This window comes from Periplaneta americana, chromosome 16, assembly GCF_040183065.1.
Source record: "Periplaneta americana isolate PAMFEO1 chromosome 16, P.americana_PAMFEO1_priV1, whole genome shotgun sequence".
Taxonomy (NCBI): Eukaryota; Metazoa; Arthropoda; class Insecta; order Blattodea; family Blattidae; genus Periplaneta; species Periplaneta americana.
The window spans coordinates 39631143-39649710 of NC_091132.1; the positions used below are offsets into that span (position 1 = coordinate 39631143).

The 18568-nt window shown below is 35.0% G+C and overlaps 1 protein-coding gene across 1 annotated transcript; it reads left to right on the forward strand.

Moving 5' to 3' along the window:
• Positions 1-657: 657 nt before the first annotated feature.
• Positions 658-18292, forward strand: LOC138691376 (carboxypeptidase B-like). Its single transcript, XM_069813282.1, has 8 exons — positions 658-722; positions 2604-2688; positions 4223-4531; positions 8229-8319; positions 10154-10299; positions 10401-10457; positions 15043-15127; positions 16685-18292. Exons 1-8 carry the CDS (start codon positions 658-660, stop codon positions 16867-16869), a joined length of 1023 nt encoding a protein of 340 aa, XP_069669383.1. The 3' UTR covers positions 16870-18292.
• The last annotated feature ends 276 nt before the right edge of the window (positions 18293-18568 follow it).

Below are 18568 nucleotides of genomic sequence, written 5' to 3' on the forward strand. Positions count from 1 at the left end.
AAATAGGCACTATGTACCGCAAATAGATTATGTAGTTAAATGCATGTTGAAATGTTTCAAAAGCAATACCAACAAGAGATATAAATAAATCGTCCGTTGCCTAGCAACTCAAAGACAAATGAGTAGAACATTTATAGGAAAAGTCTTTTGAAACGACCTAAATTATTATTCTATAAAATTGGTTATATAATCTATATATATATATATATATATATATATATATAAGAAATTAATTTCTTAAAAATAAACAATATTTAAGAAATTAAATATAATAGTATACAGCCATTCCAGGCAAACTGGGAATTCCAATGAAAAGGTCTTTTTCAGAAATATTTGTTTATTATTACAGTAAGATACAGATAAGGCACAAAATCTGGACGTTCATAGAGTTTATCTTAATATTCTAGAAATTGTCACTAGTATGAGGGGCATTGCGCTGAATTCATCGTCGACAATTTGAGGATACAAAAATCGCTTCAAAACGGGAATTTCCATTAGTCGGTTCTCATAAAAATGAAACTAAAGTATTTCCCCCAAAAATGTCCTTTGTAATACCGGAAATATTACGAGATATTTTCGTCATCCTATCTGAGTAAGCCAGTCACACTCTGACACACTGCATAAATTGACAACTCGAACGAGTCTTTAGTGTTAAACATGCGACTCGTATTCTTGGTGACCTTCCTGGGGTTCTCTATCACGGCACAGGCGGTTCCCTCAGGGTAAGTGTTCAAGAATTATTGAATGGTACATGTTGCACCTATCGTTGGTCATATCTCCCGGCACATCACAGAGTATAATTGTGTCAAAGTACAGTATTTCATGTAATCACAAGGGTTCTTAATATTTTTATTCATGAAACATATTTTATTTTCATACTTTTCCCTCTTTAACAAATAAATTGATAAATTATTTAATTATTGCAGACGATTTCTTATATATCAGTATAAAACTTTTTCAGTAACATCACAGTCTAGCATATACAGTCGCGAATCTCAATACGTAGTAAATATGCAAACATTAGGCAGTTTCTCACCACTAGGATCGCTAATATCGCCTCATTACAGGCAATGCAAAATAGTATCGTCACAGTCTATTGTTTCTAGCACCCCCAAAACTCAAGCTTCGTGACTGTATATAGTAGAATGTGGTGACATTTTATTCATGTAATGTTATGGCTGTTGTCGCTTCTGATCACCGAAGACACACTTTAGGACAATCTCAGACAACATTTGACGCAAATCAATATTCTGGAATCCAAATAAATTCTCGACTTTGGTTTCCGAACTCATCAACGTTCAAAATCCTGATTCATAGAGATAAGTTCTTGTAAATGGATTCAAGGCTTCATTGCACCTTTTACCAAAATTAGATATGCATCTGTTCGTCAGCACCAGAATTTACAAGGATCTCGATTGGAGAACTTTTCCTTAAAAAAGTTTTGCTCTGTAAGTCGATCGTATTGCACGTCACTATCATTCAGTGAGTCCAAGTTAAAGGTGAAAGAATTTCGAATCCACTTTTCATTTATAAATATCTTGATATATTTTTTGTTAATATTATTCATAGGAAAGTCCAGATTTTTAGTTAGCATATGAAACCCTAATTCACATATTCATCACTGACTTTCCTACACATTGAATTTTCTCTCGTGCCTGCAACTGTGATTCAAATTATTATAGAAGCGGAGACCAGAATCAAACTTCGTTGAGAAGTTTCAAATCAGTAAGCTTTTCCTATTTTGAATAAAATAATTACTGCACGAAGGTGGCATATATTAAAACTGATTTTTCTTTTCGTTTTGTCACAAAATTTACACAATCTAGAGTTGTCACATGACCCCTTTGTCTTTCTGGAATTTCAAACTTCTTCTGTTAAGTTTATTTATACTCGTACAAGCGTCAACATCTATGATCATATATTGTGTTCATGTAATTGATTTAGATTTTGTTTTAATGTTTTTGATATTAGTTATTAAGGCGTTGACGAATGATGATATGTAAGTTTCCAATCCGGCATTTTCCTTTGTGACTGAGAGAAAACATGAAAACCCCAGTCAGAGTGGCCGAACAGGGCTTTGAACCCGGCACCCCTCGAATACAAGTCTCAAACATAACTGTCTGAGCTACCTCGCTCCGTAATATGAAACTTGTATATAATTTTATTGAAATATTATTGTGCTATATTTTCTACAGGAATTGAGATATCTTAAAACCAATTTTGGCATTGGTTTTGTCACAAAATTTTATACAATTTAGAGAGATCTTACGCCCTTTTTCCATTTGAAAGTTTTGAAGTTGTATCCAATATGCCGATTTCAAGATGGTGGAGCGTTACAATTTGTCTGTAATTGGTTAATTTACTGGTACTGTAATAAATGGTAACATCATTTTTGTTTTTACCTTCACTCAGACTCCACAGATACAACTGAAAATCCTTCTTGACACAGTGACTGAAAATCTCTGATTTAGGACAATCGCAAATATATCAGATGTTCGTAATTCGTGCTTTCTCGTTGTACAAGTGTACAGAAATTAATGTGAAACGACTACGATTTTAGTTTCTTATCGCACGTTATTCTATTTGGATAAATGTTTTTCCAGGTTCGAAGAAGCATACGAAGAGCACAACAGAGAATCCGAAATCAATAATAGCATTTCTTTCAATCGATATTACAGACATAATGAGGTAATAAATTACACAATGCAATGAACTCTGTTAATTTCTGAATTATTATTACTATTATTATTATTATTATTATTATTATTATTATTATTATTATTATTATTATTAGACTTCGTGGAATTGCCACGAGAATCGCAAGGTTTACTGCGCACGCAGTATAGACTGTATGAGAAGAGGGCGTGGAAAGGATTGAGTATGCCTCTGATGTAAACACTGACCAGTATACTGCGGTTACAATAAAACCTGTATCCTGCATTCAAGAAATATAATGAATGATCATTGAAGTAGGAAATGTCTAAACATGTAAATACACAATTATTTTATAGTGAGATATATAAACTCTTAAAATTTAATGGAAGATACTCACATCATTCTTGAATATGTGCATTGCAGTGAAGAGTTACATACATTTTGAGCGACTGCAAAGTAACCTCCTCCGATGGTCACTTAAACAGTTTTTATATTGGGAAATGTATGTTCAACATCACACGATGTAATACGTGCATATTTGAAGAATGGAAAGTTACTACTTTTTAGTACACCAACTTCAGACGTCTTGTCGTGACCTGATAGTACATCATTTATAATACGAAGGTTGTGAATAGGCAGAATTTTTAGCAATAATGTTTCTCAACTCACATTTCACTTTTTCTGAAATTAGTGACTTGTTATTTTGGATAACGGTATGTGATACTTTATCCACTATATTAAGGGCTTCTGAGAATTGTAGTTTAGACGATTCTAACAGAATGATGCTTTTGGACACGATTTTAAAATTAGAATCAATGAACACAATATCTTCCAATAGCTGTTCAGAAGGCAATGATTTTATAGCTGCAACAGCGGAACTGTCTGTGCTATTCAATGCATCAATTACCTCCATTATTTTGCTGTAATGTTCTGCATAATAATTAACAGCATCCAACCACGTTCCCCAACGGGTCAAGACTGGCTGCGGGGGTAAGGGTATTCCAGGGGCAATTATTTGGAACAGCAACACTCTCATTGTAGTATGGTTGATTGAATTCTTGTCTACACTGAACAAATGTTAAGCTTTGATTATTCCAACCACAGTAATGCAAAAACAAGTACTTACATAGGTATACATTAGCTGTAGCTGCTCTATCTATTTGGACCGGTCACATCTCTTAACATGAACTGCTTATACTACGCGACCGGGCGGTTGCTCACCTCCTCTATACTACCGTACATCGGCAACCTGATTGCATGCTGCGTGTGGCAATTCAACGAAGTCTAATTATTATTATTATTATTATTATTATTATTATTATTATTATTATTATTATTATTATTATTATTATATTATTATTATTATTATTATCAATCATAATCATCATAATCACCCTCATCATCAACATCAGGAACGAACTGCAACTGCTCCATTCTTGTCGTCTTCTGCTTATGCACCCCAAGCGTTAGTCAATTACTCTGTTCTAGAATTCATCTTTCCAATGCTCTTCTCCATCTCTTTCACACTTACTTTATAAAAACTTCTGTATGTTTCTCTTCGAATTAGATCAACAGCTACTTGAAAGAATTGGCATCCAATTACCCTGATCTCGTAACTCTGCAATCAATTGGAAAGAGTTACGAAGGTCGAGACTTGACAACAATCAAGATCTCATCTGGAGGCACTAGTACAAAACCCGCCATTCTCATCGATGCTGGAATTCACGCCAGGGAATGGATCGCTCCCGCAATGGCTCTGTACATCATCAGCCAACTGGTTGAGAACAATGCTGCCAACAGCGGAATGACAGACGCTGTGGACTGGTACATCCTGCCAGTGCTCAACCCAGATGGATATGAATTCTCCCATGCCTATGTAAGTAGCACAGAACCTACATTTGTACTTGATAAACGTTAAATACATACTGTATATGAATCGATCACTGTAATTTTTTCGTAGTATCTTATTATGAGACCATGCGACTTCGTGTGAAATGTTCATACACTATTTATGCAGGATACACTGGTGGAAACTTTACATGAACTGAGATCGTTCAAGAAGAAAAAGACAAATACTTCCATGTAAATCTGTCAAAAATATTTTAGTTTTCGAAAGAACATATATTTGTCCATATCTTGCATACATGGGGTACTTTCTTGACGGTATTTATTCTAGTATTTTAAGATCTAAATTATTTCAGGTACTCAAGCTTAAGAGATTTTACTGTGATTTTTAAAATGGCGATTCTCTTTCATGTGAGTCGTGTTTCGCACATTACTTACGCCAATATGAACTTAAATGGAACAAGAAAATGTTAGACCTCTCTAGGAAACTTAACGCAGTAACTATTGATTTCTTCATAGAAGATTGCCTCCTAAAAGGCCTTCAAGGGCTTATTAAAACCTCATTTAAAGAAATTTTAAGTAAGTCAATTCAGAGAGAACATCATCCCCCATTTTGTGTAACAATATTTTTCTGTTCTCATATCTGAACATAAACAGTTATTTCCTGAAACAGAGCGCGCTCTTTCAAAATGTGACTGAGAAGCATCATTGTTCTTATCTCAGTCACTGGTTTGATGAAACTAAGGTGGGGTTACACGATAGACCTTTGGTCGCGATGCACGGTCAGTTGTACCACTCTTTCTTTAGAAATTCAAAAATATAAATACAAATATACTTACAGTAATACTGTTCTCACATTAAGGTGTTGTATGTGGTTATTCTAAATCCAGGAAAGATTACCTTGCTTTCACAGAAGCTTCTGTTTAATTTGTTTCAATATTGTTGCTATAGCAAATGAAATAAACAGCAATTCAAGATAGTCTTTACATTTTTGTACATGTGTGCCTTTTAAATTAATGTACTTAAAGGAGCAGTCCGCGATAAAATTAAGTTGGCTTTAATCAAACACGTTTTTCAATCTAAGTAGAATGTAATTTACCGCATGTCAATGCGAGGCATGGTTCTTGAGTTACCGACTCCGCACAAATACTTATGACGTCACAGCCACTGAACTGGTGTGATTGCGTAGTAGGCCGAGAACATCCCGAGTGCAGCGCTTTGTATTAAATAATCTTTTCGCGCCGTAATACACGTGAACAGAATTTCGGACTTAGTTGTGATTGAGTGAAGTTATATTTTGCTTTTCATTTAATCATAAAACAGCACATACCAACGTTGTGGTTTTATGTAGGGCATATTTTCTTTTATATGAACGACTTTGAACTACAGTAGACTAAACAGAAGAAATTGTATCGTAATACAGTTTAAAATGCCGTGGTGTTGTGATTTTTCGTGTTCAGAGGGAAGAACAAAAGCACAACATGGAGAAGGGGTATCATTTCATGTATTTCCGAGCAAAGAAAAGTCACCGCAAATATTTAAAACATGGCTGAAGAAAATCAACAGAAAAGATTTTACACCATCGAAAACTGCTGTTGTGTGTTCTAATCATTTCCATGATATTAATTTTGAAGAATCGTGTCTATTAAAAACACGTTTAATGAAAGACAATAGAACTTCTTTGAAAATGAAGAAAACTGCTGTCCCTTATTTTTGAAAGGAGAATCTCCCCAAGACAGTTCTAATACTAAGCGCTCCTCTGCTTATAAATGACAAAAGGTCGTCGAAGAAGTAATAGCAAGTTGCACTGATGCACCTATAGCTGAAAATATTGACGTATGTGTAGTTCTCGATGAGGCTGAAAATTCACAGAAACCTAATATAAACAAAGCTGTGCAGTGTGAGATAGGGTGAGAGACGCTAAGAAATGTGTGTGGTGAATCAGATGTGAGTGAGCCATAAACTAACTTAGACAGATCTTTTCAAATAGATGAAGAAACTTCAAATTCTAATTCATCAGGTATAAAGTACAAATTGTTTGAAAATTTTTCAAAAACTTTGCAACTATATTTCATCGGCAAGACAACATTTTATAAAATAATTTCAAAATTTGTAGAACCAACAGTAGGTGTAGTAGTTATTTTCACATTCATGAACAACTTATCAATTCCCTAAAAGATAAAAACGTGTGAATCGCGGTGATGACCAATTTGACTCACCTGGTTACAGTGCAAAATATGTGACTTACAGTGTAATGGACCTCGATTCAGATAATCTTATAGACTTCATAGTTCTGCAAAAGGGCCTAATTGTAGGCAATCTTGAAAAAGCAGCATGCGAAAAAGTTCTAGATCGCCTAAAAGAAAAAATAAACAGTACCCTCTCTGTCGGACCGCAATAGAGGAATTAGGAATGGTGGACCATCAATTTGACATTTGGCACATTGCAAAAAGCTTATCTAAAAACCTTGAAGCCGCTGCAAAAACATATGATAAAATACAAATGTGGAAAGACAGCATCATAAATCACTCATGGTGGTTATGTACTACATGTGAAGGTGATTCTGACGACTTAGAAGACAGATTCATTGCTGTATTAAATCATGTTTGTAATATACACGAACAGAGACATATAAAAAATGTGCACACATTCACCCATATAACAGCGAGAGGGAATGGATCGAACCTGGACCCAACGATTACAATGCTCTGAAAAATGTTGTATGCAACCCTGCCCTTTAAAAGACTTAAAGCAGACTAATCGGTTTTGTCACACCAGCAAACTTGAATCATATCATAACGAGAGTTTGGTTTACATTCCTAAGAGAAAACACTTTCCATATGATGGAATAGTAACAAGAACTATGATTGCGATAGTAGGCCATAATTACAACGTGAAAAGAGATGTAACTGGCTCCAGACTCCAGTACCCTAAAGTCACTAAACGATGGATGGAAAAGAAAACATACAGCAGGAAGGAAAACGCGTGGAGAGAAGATATACAGAGAAATGTGTTGGAAGTAGCTCGTGGTTATCCACTACTGCAATTCGATGATGCACATGTTTTATAGTTCTCTCAAACAAGCCCCGGTGCCTAAACCGTGTGACTCAACAACTATGGTGCAATAGAATAATATAAACCATGTACTAATTTATTGCTGACGTGAGATAAACACGTATCTGTAGTCCCTTCATAACGAATATTTCACGTCTCACATACATTCACTCACTCAGTGAAGACGTTGACTTAGGTTATAATTGATCAAAATATTAAACCTTTTCAGTTTGAACCCTTATCAGACCCAAGTCGTTCTAATCACAGAATGGAACAGAATGCATTGTACACGGGATTTAAAGTGGGATAGAGTTTGGGTAAGTTATTATTATTATTATTATTATTATTATTATTATTATTATTACTATTACAGTATATGCATGTGATAGGTCCTAAGTGAGTTAATAATAACTGCCTGTAACATGAATTTGTATTTACTCGGTCTACACTATATGTCAAACGGAACTACAATGCAGTCTTATGAAGCGATCAGTGGTTATGACGTCAGAGCTTGCAGTAAGACCTTTAATATTTCACAAACTAAAAGGCGTAGAGAGATGAGACAAACGCCGTTAATCTAAGGATTACTTAGGTAAACATCCTATAATATAATCAAAATTTCGAATTTTATCGCGGACTGCTCCTTTAACCACTTATACATTTCGTCCATATAGAATCGGACATGGAGGAAAACAAGATCGCGTTCAAATGCTTCTACTTGCATTGGGGTCGACGGAAACAGAAATTTCAATTTTCATTGGATGGGTGAGTCATAATAATGTATGCTATTAATCTATAGCTTTAGATATTAAGCAGTACAATAGTGTAGACAGGCCCACAATCATACATATTTCTAGCACTCATGAAATTTCATATTTGTCTGTTATGAATCCATATATAAGTTACATACTTTCCTGAAGCAATTAAATTTAATTATTTACTGTAGTATAGAAATGGAATTTTTTTTTTTTCAAGTTTGTATATTTTACATTTAACCTCCTGAGTCCTGACATATTTTTGTTTTATTTTTAAAGTTCGATATAATTTTACACTTTAAAAAAAAGTCACCGACATGAAAAAAATGCTGAAAAAACTCTGCAGGTTACAGTTAGGACACAAATAATGCAGATATATTATACTATACACCGGGTCTGTACGTATACATCTTACTTCATAATTCTCTCTTATACCGAATTTTGCACACCTCTACTCCCTCTTACTTATCTGTCCGATTCCACAGTCTTTTCGGTATCATAACTTAAATACTCGGTCACAATATGATAACATGCTAGAAATACCACTGCACATATCATCGCTTTATTCTTCATCTTTCACTGTTGCTACTTCTCGTCACTGGAATTCTCTGCCGCCTGAAGTCAAGGGTTGCTGAACTTTAATTTCCTTTAAATGTAAATTAGAAAAATATCTTCTGATGAGTTGCCAGACCTAACGCGTTGCAAATGTTTAATGGAATGTGTTCCACTGTATTTATTCTTATTTTTTATTTTTATTTTATTTTTCTCTTATTTTTTGTCTCTTATTTTTAATGTGTAATCATGTAAATCGTGTTTATTTATCACTTAATGCCAATATGTATCCCACTGTGTTGTTTTTTTTTATTATTAGTATATATTTTATTGTGTACATTTTATTCAATTGTCGGTTTCTGGTTTAATTATGTAAATCCTACTTAATTGTAATCTAATACTAATATGTATACTAATGTGTTTATTTTTATTTTTACTGTGTACATTTTTTTATTGAATTATCGGCTTCTGTTTTTATGTGATTCGTATTTGATTCCAACAACATTAATATGTATTTCACTATGTTTATTTTTATTTTATGAGGTAAATTTTTATGTAACTACCTCTTTTGATCTCATTATGTACCTAAATTTTATCAGTATTTATTAATTAATTCCGATCCAGTTTTATGTTCAACTATGTAAGCATGTTTTAATCCTGGTTGAGTGTAAGAGAAGGCCTTCCGGCCTTAAACTCTGCCAGGTTGAATAAAGTCATTATTATTATTATTATTATTATTATTATTATTATTATTATTATTATTATTATTATTATTATTATTATTATACATGAAGTATTATATAGTATACTATATTCTCAGGAGGATAAATGTAACAAGACTAATAAGATTGTCAATATGTAGTTAGTTCACCAGTTTCAGATAGATATGAGATAAAAATCAGGAACATTATACTAGGCCTATATAAATTTAATGTCCAACTACATTCGTGCACAACCGGTTACGAAAAATAGAAATTATATATTGTTATTGAACGCCTGGCGCTCGCCAATCCCGCATCAGTTGACGGAACAATTTACAATTTATATATATATATATATATATATATATATATATATATATATATATATATGAGACGACATTCAGACATCGACATCTTCAGTTCTCTGACGATGGCTACAGAGTCAGTATCCGAAAGCTTGGAGTATTCCACAACTTTAACTTGGCTGATAGCTCGTAAATCCATCATTATGAATCCACGCCGAGAAAGCCTGAAGTCATACACTAATTTACCATCAGATAATCATGATCATAACGATTATATATGTTGCAGAGGCAGGGGCCAGCAACAATCCTTGTAATGATGACTATGCTGGTCCATACGCATTCTCGGAGCCAGAAACGAGAGCCCTGCGCGATTTCGCCCTCGCGAACTCCCAACAAATCAAGCTCTACCTCTCCCTCCACACGCATGGTGGAGTAAGTACTAGTAACGACTTCCAATATCTTATGTTTCCTTAAATAGATAATTTCAACACGAAATATTTAGTTATCATAGCAGTTAATAATTTTATTTTCAGTACATATTGTACCCGTGGGGATATGAGGACGCTCTACCCTCCGACTGGAAGACATTGGTACGTATATCAGATAAAGTAGGTACTGTACATTAACTCAGCCTTCATTTAACATAGACACCAACATCTTTGAAATATTGATGGGGTACAGGACTCTGCACAAAAGTCAGAGAAAACATTAATTGCTGTTTCTCACAAATTCCCTTACATATTTTACAGAAAATAACATCGCCTGTTTTTTTCATATAATACCCATGGAAATTGCTAAACCCAGGATGGTTGAAAATTAAGGCTCTTATGCATTACCTTTTCCCTTTCACTGCTTTGTTCACCCTTCGTTGACAAATAACGTGGCTCTCTAGTTATATGGGCATTGTACAGAAAAGCCGCGTCTTCATACTATACAGTATAAGGAAAAATACAAATAAACAATCGGTCTCAAATTATGGATCGGCCACGGTGGTCACGTACACTGGCCACCAAGGTCACCAGATTTTACTCCTGTCGATTTTTGTCTGTGGGGTGAATGAAAGGCGAATTGTGCAAAAAACAAAGTAAGTAAGCACAAGGGACGAATTTGTCACTCGCAAGACGACTCAGAAGACTGCTGTCAACAAAGCGAAAAAGTGCATTGAAGCCGGCGGTGGAATTGTTTAAATATTTTTGGGCTGTTCAAACGTAATGATATTATGTAAATAAGCAAAAAAATTTATAATTAGGCTGGAAGTTTGTCCCTAAAAACTATTAAATATGCATGCGAATATGTCCTTAAAAAGTGCAAAATATGTCAATAAATATGCAATAATAAATGAAGAGAAATAATATTTTCTGTAACAGTACGAATGCTAATGAGTACCTATGAACTCACACTATTCGTTAGAGGTCGAAGCAGAGGTGGTTACGTTGTCTAAAATCAGCGAAGCTTTGCAGTTCATGACCAACGTGTGGCTGAAGCTTTTCAACTGAGAAACTGCATCTGTTGTCCCTGAAGATGTTTTTGTACCGAGAAAACTTCTTTCCACATTACACGAAGTTATTGGAACGTATATAAATGATGTTAATTTTTCTGTAGAAATTAATTTTTTGATGTGATGAAGAATTTTCCTTCGAGAATTTATCTACTATCGCAAAACTGTTGACACCAGGATTTTTTTTTTTTCATGTAACATTAAAACCCGATAAGGTGCCACTTAAAAATGTTATCGATGACATCATAACTCGCACAATAATAGTCGCAAAATTATTTCGTTTCCATAAAACTACTACTTTCTAAATGCAAGGTTTCATAAGTCTGAGGTTTTTGTCCAAAAGTCGTCATTCAATTTTAATTGCAATTATTCGTTACTTTTGAAACATTTTATTTGTTATATTTCACCACTCAAAATCAGTTTCACTACTGTAATTGTAAACGAAACCGTCTAAAATAAATACTTACCATTTGTATTGTTATGGCTTTGTTATTAATTTATCGCGCCACGTAAAAAAATCTTGCAAAGATTAGTTTTTCTTCACGACGCACAGTGGTCCGGATCGCTTAGAAGCTGGTCAAAAATCATTTTTTCAACTTCGATACAGAATCTTTAAATCACATTCCAATAATTCTACAATACTTGACCTTCAGAAATTACAGGTCATTTATTAATAATAACATTCAGGTTTCATGATATATTTGTTCAAAAGTGACATAAATCTAACTTGTGTAATTTTACCTTAGTGATGTGATTTTGAAAGAGCCCTGATCAAGTTTTAAAATGCATAAAAATAATAGTAAATATTTTTATTATATAATGTTATATGTCTTTTACATTATACACAGTAACATCTAAATTAATATTATGTTTTAGTATTAATTAGAATTTTTTGAAGTCAAGTATTATTTTTAAAAAGTTACTTAAATATATAGAGAGTTTTAAAAAAATGTATAAATATGTACACTGTGAAACTTACACAGCTATTAAAGGAAGCCTTCTTTTAGGGAATGTTGAAGGTTTCATCTCCAAGGTTATCCAAGGGCAACCTCTACGAGCCCAAGACTACCCCTGCGCGCTGTTTCCTCAATTCTCATGTGCCATAACTGTGACAGCTCATAGTCATAACTCGCGTTCTGTTTACTGTAGAAGAGGTTCCTTCCAAGCTGACTGAAACACTAACTGTATTGAGTCATCTTGATACATTCAGTGGTTCAGGGTGAGCTTATTTTGCAAGTGCAAAATGAGTTTTTCTGTGAGTCGCCATGAACTTCACCATAAAATTAGACAACGGAGAAACGAATCTCGGAAGCAACAAGAAAATTATGTCACGTCATATTTGACTAATAAATTTGAAATTAATACTGATTCTAGTGCTACAAAAAAGTTATACAATGTCATTTAGACTACATTTTTTCCTTCTGTATTATCAGCAATGGCTGAAGTGTGTTATAGTGAAACAAATTTTTCAAATAGATATTCTCGTTGGTTAGATCATAACATAACATTGCCTATTGAAAATACTTCATGCGTATCAACGCCGAAAAAACATACCGATATTCCAAGCACATCAGGAAAGCTGGGTCGCAGTCGTCCTACAAAAGTATTTGGGGAATTAAGTGAAAGAAGTAAACGAAGAAAAGCAAAAGAAACTAGAGAAAATATGTGTTCTGAAGAGCTCTCTTATGCTACAGCAATGAATTTGAGGTCAGAAGGTGATGAAGTAGCAGCCAAATTGTTAAAAGAAGTAACAACCACAACACCTAGCAGAGGCAAAAGAATTCGTGATTCTTTGAGGAAAGAAGAAAAGGAAATTACTAGACTCACAAATGAAGAAGCTCTTTCATTAATAATAGATTCAAATCTGTCCAGACATCAATATAAAACAATCAGAAAAATGACACACATAACCATGATCTCTACTCCAATTATCAATACGTTTTAGAAGCTAAAAAAGAAACTTACTCAAAGGCATACAAGTGACCGAAAATGAATGTGAGGTCAAATTACAGTCTCTGTTACATCACACAGCCTACAGAATCTTGAATATTTCACCTCTAAGTAACACGGATAAAAACTACATGTGGCTTTGTAAATGGGGTTTTGACGGCAGCTCAGGTCATTCGCAATATAAACAGATATGGAATCAAAAAGAGAAAAGTGATGAAAGTTTATTTCTTACGTCATTGGTTCCCCTGCGCTTGGTTGATGCTGAAAGTAGAGATGTTGCATGGAAGAATCCCCGTCCTTCATCAACTCGATTCTGCAAATCTATTCAACTTCAGTGGGTACACGAAACAACAGAAATAGCAAAAGCAGAGAGAGTATATGTAGAAAATCAGATACAGAACTTGCAACCATTTACATTAGGTAACAGCACAGTTCAGTTTTCAGTACTTTCAACTATGATAGACGGGAAAATATGCAATGCATTAGCGAAGTCATCCAGTATGAAGTGCTACATCTGTGGTGCAAAAATTTCACAAATAAATAATCTTGAATTTTTACAACAGTCAGAAGATACCTCCAATTTTGTCTTTAGATTATCAATTCTACATGCACATATAAGGTTTTTTGAATGCATACTACATATATCTTACCGGCTTGAATTTAAAAAATAGAAGGCAAATGTACGAGATGGAAGTCGAGAAATTATGAAGAAAAGAAAGAAAACTATTCATGATGCATTTCGAAATAGATTAGGGCTTATTATAGATACATCGAAGCAGAATATGGGACCACAAATGATGGGAACACGGCAAGAAGATTCTTTGAAAATACTAAAGAAGCATCTAAATTAACTGGAGTTGATTATGATTTAATTTCACGATTCAGTGTGATTCTTACTACAATTTCATGTTTTCAAAATATAAGTGAATCGCGATTTAATATATACTGCAGGAAAACCACAGAGCTGTTTGTCAAATTATACCCATGGTATTATATGCCACTAACACTGCACAAAATTCTTATTCATGGGGCATCTATTGTAAAATCAGCTTTATTACCAATAGGGGAACTAACAGAGGAAGCAATAGAATCATTAAACATAACTGTTCGAAGATTTCGACAAGATCACACCAGAAAGACGTCAAGAATTACTACCAACTCTGACTTATTCCATAGACTGTTTCTTGCATCAGACCCTTTAATTTCCAACCTAAGAGAACTACCCAAGAAGGAGAGAACACAGTTATCACTGCAAGTGCTCCAGTTGCTCTCTACATCTGAAGGGCCCAACAGCGAGGGCTCGGGAGATTCTGATTCTGAAGACTAGCGATGGAGGAGAGGTCCGATATAGATGTAAGTCATTGAAATTCATTATATTTCTCATTTTAAACAATTATTTGTTGATTGAGCGTGGTATAATTTATATTATAAGTAGGGAGATATTTTTGACCATGTTTTTTAATATTCGGACCACTGTGCGACGTACGTAAAATATGTACCATGTAATTTACGTGACCAACTCTGCTAGAGAGACAGGTTATTTGTCAGGAACTGCTGCTGATTCAAAATCCCTACGAAATCCCAATATCCCACGGGGACTCAAAACTTACCAGAAACATGTTTATGGAGAATCGCATCTAGCGTTCAGATTAACTATTCTCTTTCTCATTACCATTCAAAATTTATAAAATACTCGTACTTCTTCTATTTTCTCCCTTATTCTACAGCACAGTCTAGCAGAGATGGCCAACGCTGCATACGTGGAAGCGGGCGGTGAATCTTATATCATTGGCGGTTCTACCAATGCTCTCTGTAAGTATTTAGGCTACAAGTAAATACACTATTCATCTTGGAAGTCCAGGGGTCTGTTCCATAAAATTACAAAGCTACATGCAACAAGTTAATAGTGCAATGGATACAAGCAACAAGTTCTTGTAATTTCTGTTACATAAAGTAAAATAAAAATAAAAGACTGCGTGAATAATTTCGGATTCCGAAATGCAAATGTAATAAAATGTATACAAATTACTGTATTAACGTATACACTTGTTGACATTCACTTTCCCTAAATTTCTTGCAATAATTCTATTTCATTCATTCAGTGTTCTTTCACTGCAAACCTAGCTTTCTCCAATCCTTTCTCTTTGTCTCCTCATATAATCCACATATCTTAATGTCGTCTATTATCCGATATCTCCTTCTGCTCCGAACACACCTCCCGTTCACCATTTCTTCCAGTACATCCTTCAGTAGGCAGTTTCTTCACAGCCAGTGACCCAACCAATTCCTTTTTCCTCTTCCTGATCAATTTCAAAATCATTCTTTCTTCACCAACTCTTTCCAACACAACTTCATTTCTTATTCTCTCTGTCCACTTCACACGTTCCATTCTTCTCCATATCCACATTTCAAATGCTTCTATTCGCTTCTCTTCACTTCGTCGTAATATCCATATTTCTGCCCCTTACAATGCCACACTCCATACAAAGAACTTCACTAGTCCCTTCCTTAGTTCTTTCCAGAGATCCGCAAAAGATGCTCCTTTTTCTATTAAAAGCTTTCTTTGTCATTGTTATCCTCCTTTCGATTTCCTGGCAGCAGCTCATGTTACTGTTTATAGTACACTCCAAATATTTGAAGCTGTCCACTTGCTCTACCGCCTCATTTAGAATTCGCACGTTTACCCACCTTTATTTTTCTTCCTATGACCATGGTCTTCGTCTTATTTGCATTTATCTTCATCCTATGCTGCTCACAGCTGTCATTTAGCTCAAGTAGCATATCCCTTAGTATCATCTCTTCTTCTGCTAATAACGCCATATCATCAGCAAATCTTATGCACTTTATTCTTCTTCCTCCTACTATCACTCCTCCCATGTTCTGGAAACAGTTCTTTACTAAATTCTCCAAGTACATGTTGAAGAGTGTAGTTGATGAAGGGCATCCTTGACGTACTCCTCTCCTAATTTCACTTCCTTCAGACATTTTCTTCTCCTATCCTGACTTTGACTCGTTGTTTCATTTAAAGATTACTGAACAACTTCTCTCTTTCCAATCCACACCAATTTTCTTTAGGATTCCCATCAGTTTATTCCAATCCATACCGTCAAACGCCTTTTCTAGGTCCACAAATACTACGTACATTTTTTTATACTTCTCTAGGTGCTTTTCGCCGATTGTTCGTGGCAATCCAATTTCATCTCTCGTACCTTTTCCCTTTCTGAAGTCAAACTGCTATTTATTCTATTGAAATTATTAATTTTATTAACCATATATTATAATTTACTTCTTAAAATCTAGTTAGTTTAAAAATGCTTTAATTACCTACCTGTTATTTTGATGTGTTACTAATATGGAATTTCCATACAGACGCAGCTGCTGGAGGAGCCCATGACTATATGAAAGGCGTCGCTGGAGTGGCACTGTCTTACACCATCGAACTCACCAACACGGAACACAAGCATGAGATCCCCGCAGAATTGATAGAACCCACAGTCACACGGTTATTTGCTATCATCCGCGTATACGGCACTTACGTGAAGGAGAACTTCTGAGCAGTCGACAGCCAGTTGGAAGAGTGAAACAGCATTCCTTTTGCAGCCCCTCCATGATCAATAATAATTATTATTAATATTTATCCAATAATACTGACAGTACGCATCAATATTTTAGCAATCCAGCACGATCAGTATTACTGTCCATATTTCTGGTCAATATTAATGTGCTTCTTGTTCAGTACAGACGCAAAAGTACAATGCAGCCTAATAAAATGAAGATGTGTTTAGCTATAACATCAGCAATAGCCACAAAACGCAAAGTTAAACGAAACCTATATGTTAAAGATTGACTGCAAAAGCAAAAGATGAATTCTCACATGAATTTGTTGCGGGAAATGTAGCTTACTGATGCAAAATATTACAAAAATTATTTCCGAATTAGTGGCAGTCTATTTTAGTCTAATTACTTCGAATGGTACATCCTCTTTCAGTGAGTCGGAATACGAACATGTGGACCTGTTTAAAGGGGCGATTTCTCAGGGCATGCTATGCTTGCTGCGCAAGCCCAATATTTTCGTAGAATGTGTATTTCTCAAAATGGGATTACGTACATTAAATTTATTTTGATTTTTGGAATATTGTATAGGCGTAATACCATCCGCAGGTTGCACACCGCAAGTATCGCAACGCTTGCTCGTTTCTCGGAGCTACAGGGAAGACGTAGAAACAGCGAGAATATGATGCGCGCGCAAGTGCCTTCCTCCTTGGTCCGTCCTAGGCGCACATCCTTCTTTTGAAGCTCTGGTCCGAGAGCTACTGTCGGTGACTCAGAAGACAAGAGCGGACTGAGGAGGAAGGGATGTGAACAGATAACGTATAACACGTGAAATATTTGTACTGCAGTAAGCGGAAACATTAGGTCTCCTTCTGTTCAACTTAGCTTTAATTTCCATACGCATTGCTACTCATGTTTTCTGCACGAGTAATAACCTGGGATGCTTATCTGAGCGATGTTTATAATAATCAACAGCGATAGTCAAGAAGGTCACATTCTTTCCGCTCGTCTTCTCCTGAGTAACGGACAGTACACCAACGACTATTTAACGTTACACAGAGCAGTATTGACAGCGGGAATGTGCTGTGATTTGCGAGTGCAATGTAATTGTATGAGCGGAATGCATGTGTTAGCTGCTGAATGTATTATTAATTCTTGCAATGAGTTCGGAATTGTGTGTTATTGAAACCTTATTATTAAATCCATTTTCCCGAAGGACTATTCAAGAGAAGACAGACATAGAGAATATGTGCGCTCGTTCAGCGCAGCTCAATAAAATATGCATTGGTTGGCAGGGTCGAAAAAAACTAAATAAACTCTTTTGTTGGCCATGTTTGTTATATCGAACTTCTACATCTGATAAGCGAATATTATGATCCATGACTCATAATGATTTCATAATTATAAAATAAATTATTTATGTGGGTCTGATTATTTTTATTAATTATGAATTATTATATCCTACCATCTTCCCCTATGAATAAAAGAGCAAACCTAACTTTCGAGACTAGCATTCGCCCCTACGGGTGTTTAACAGTTGAAGTGAAACTGGTTGCAACATTGCGATATTTTGCAACTTGAAGGAGTTTTGAATATTTTAAGTTTTCTAGTGTCTAACAGTTCAGCAAAAAAAGTTTTTTTTTTCTTCCTGTTATTTATACTCGCTTTGACATCATATCACATCGCGAGTTAATATTCTGG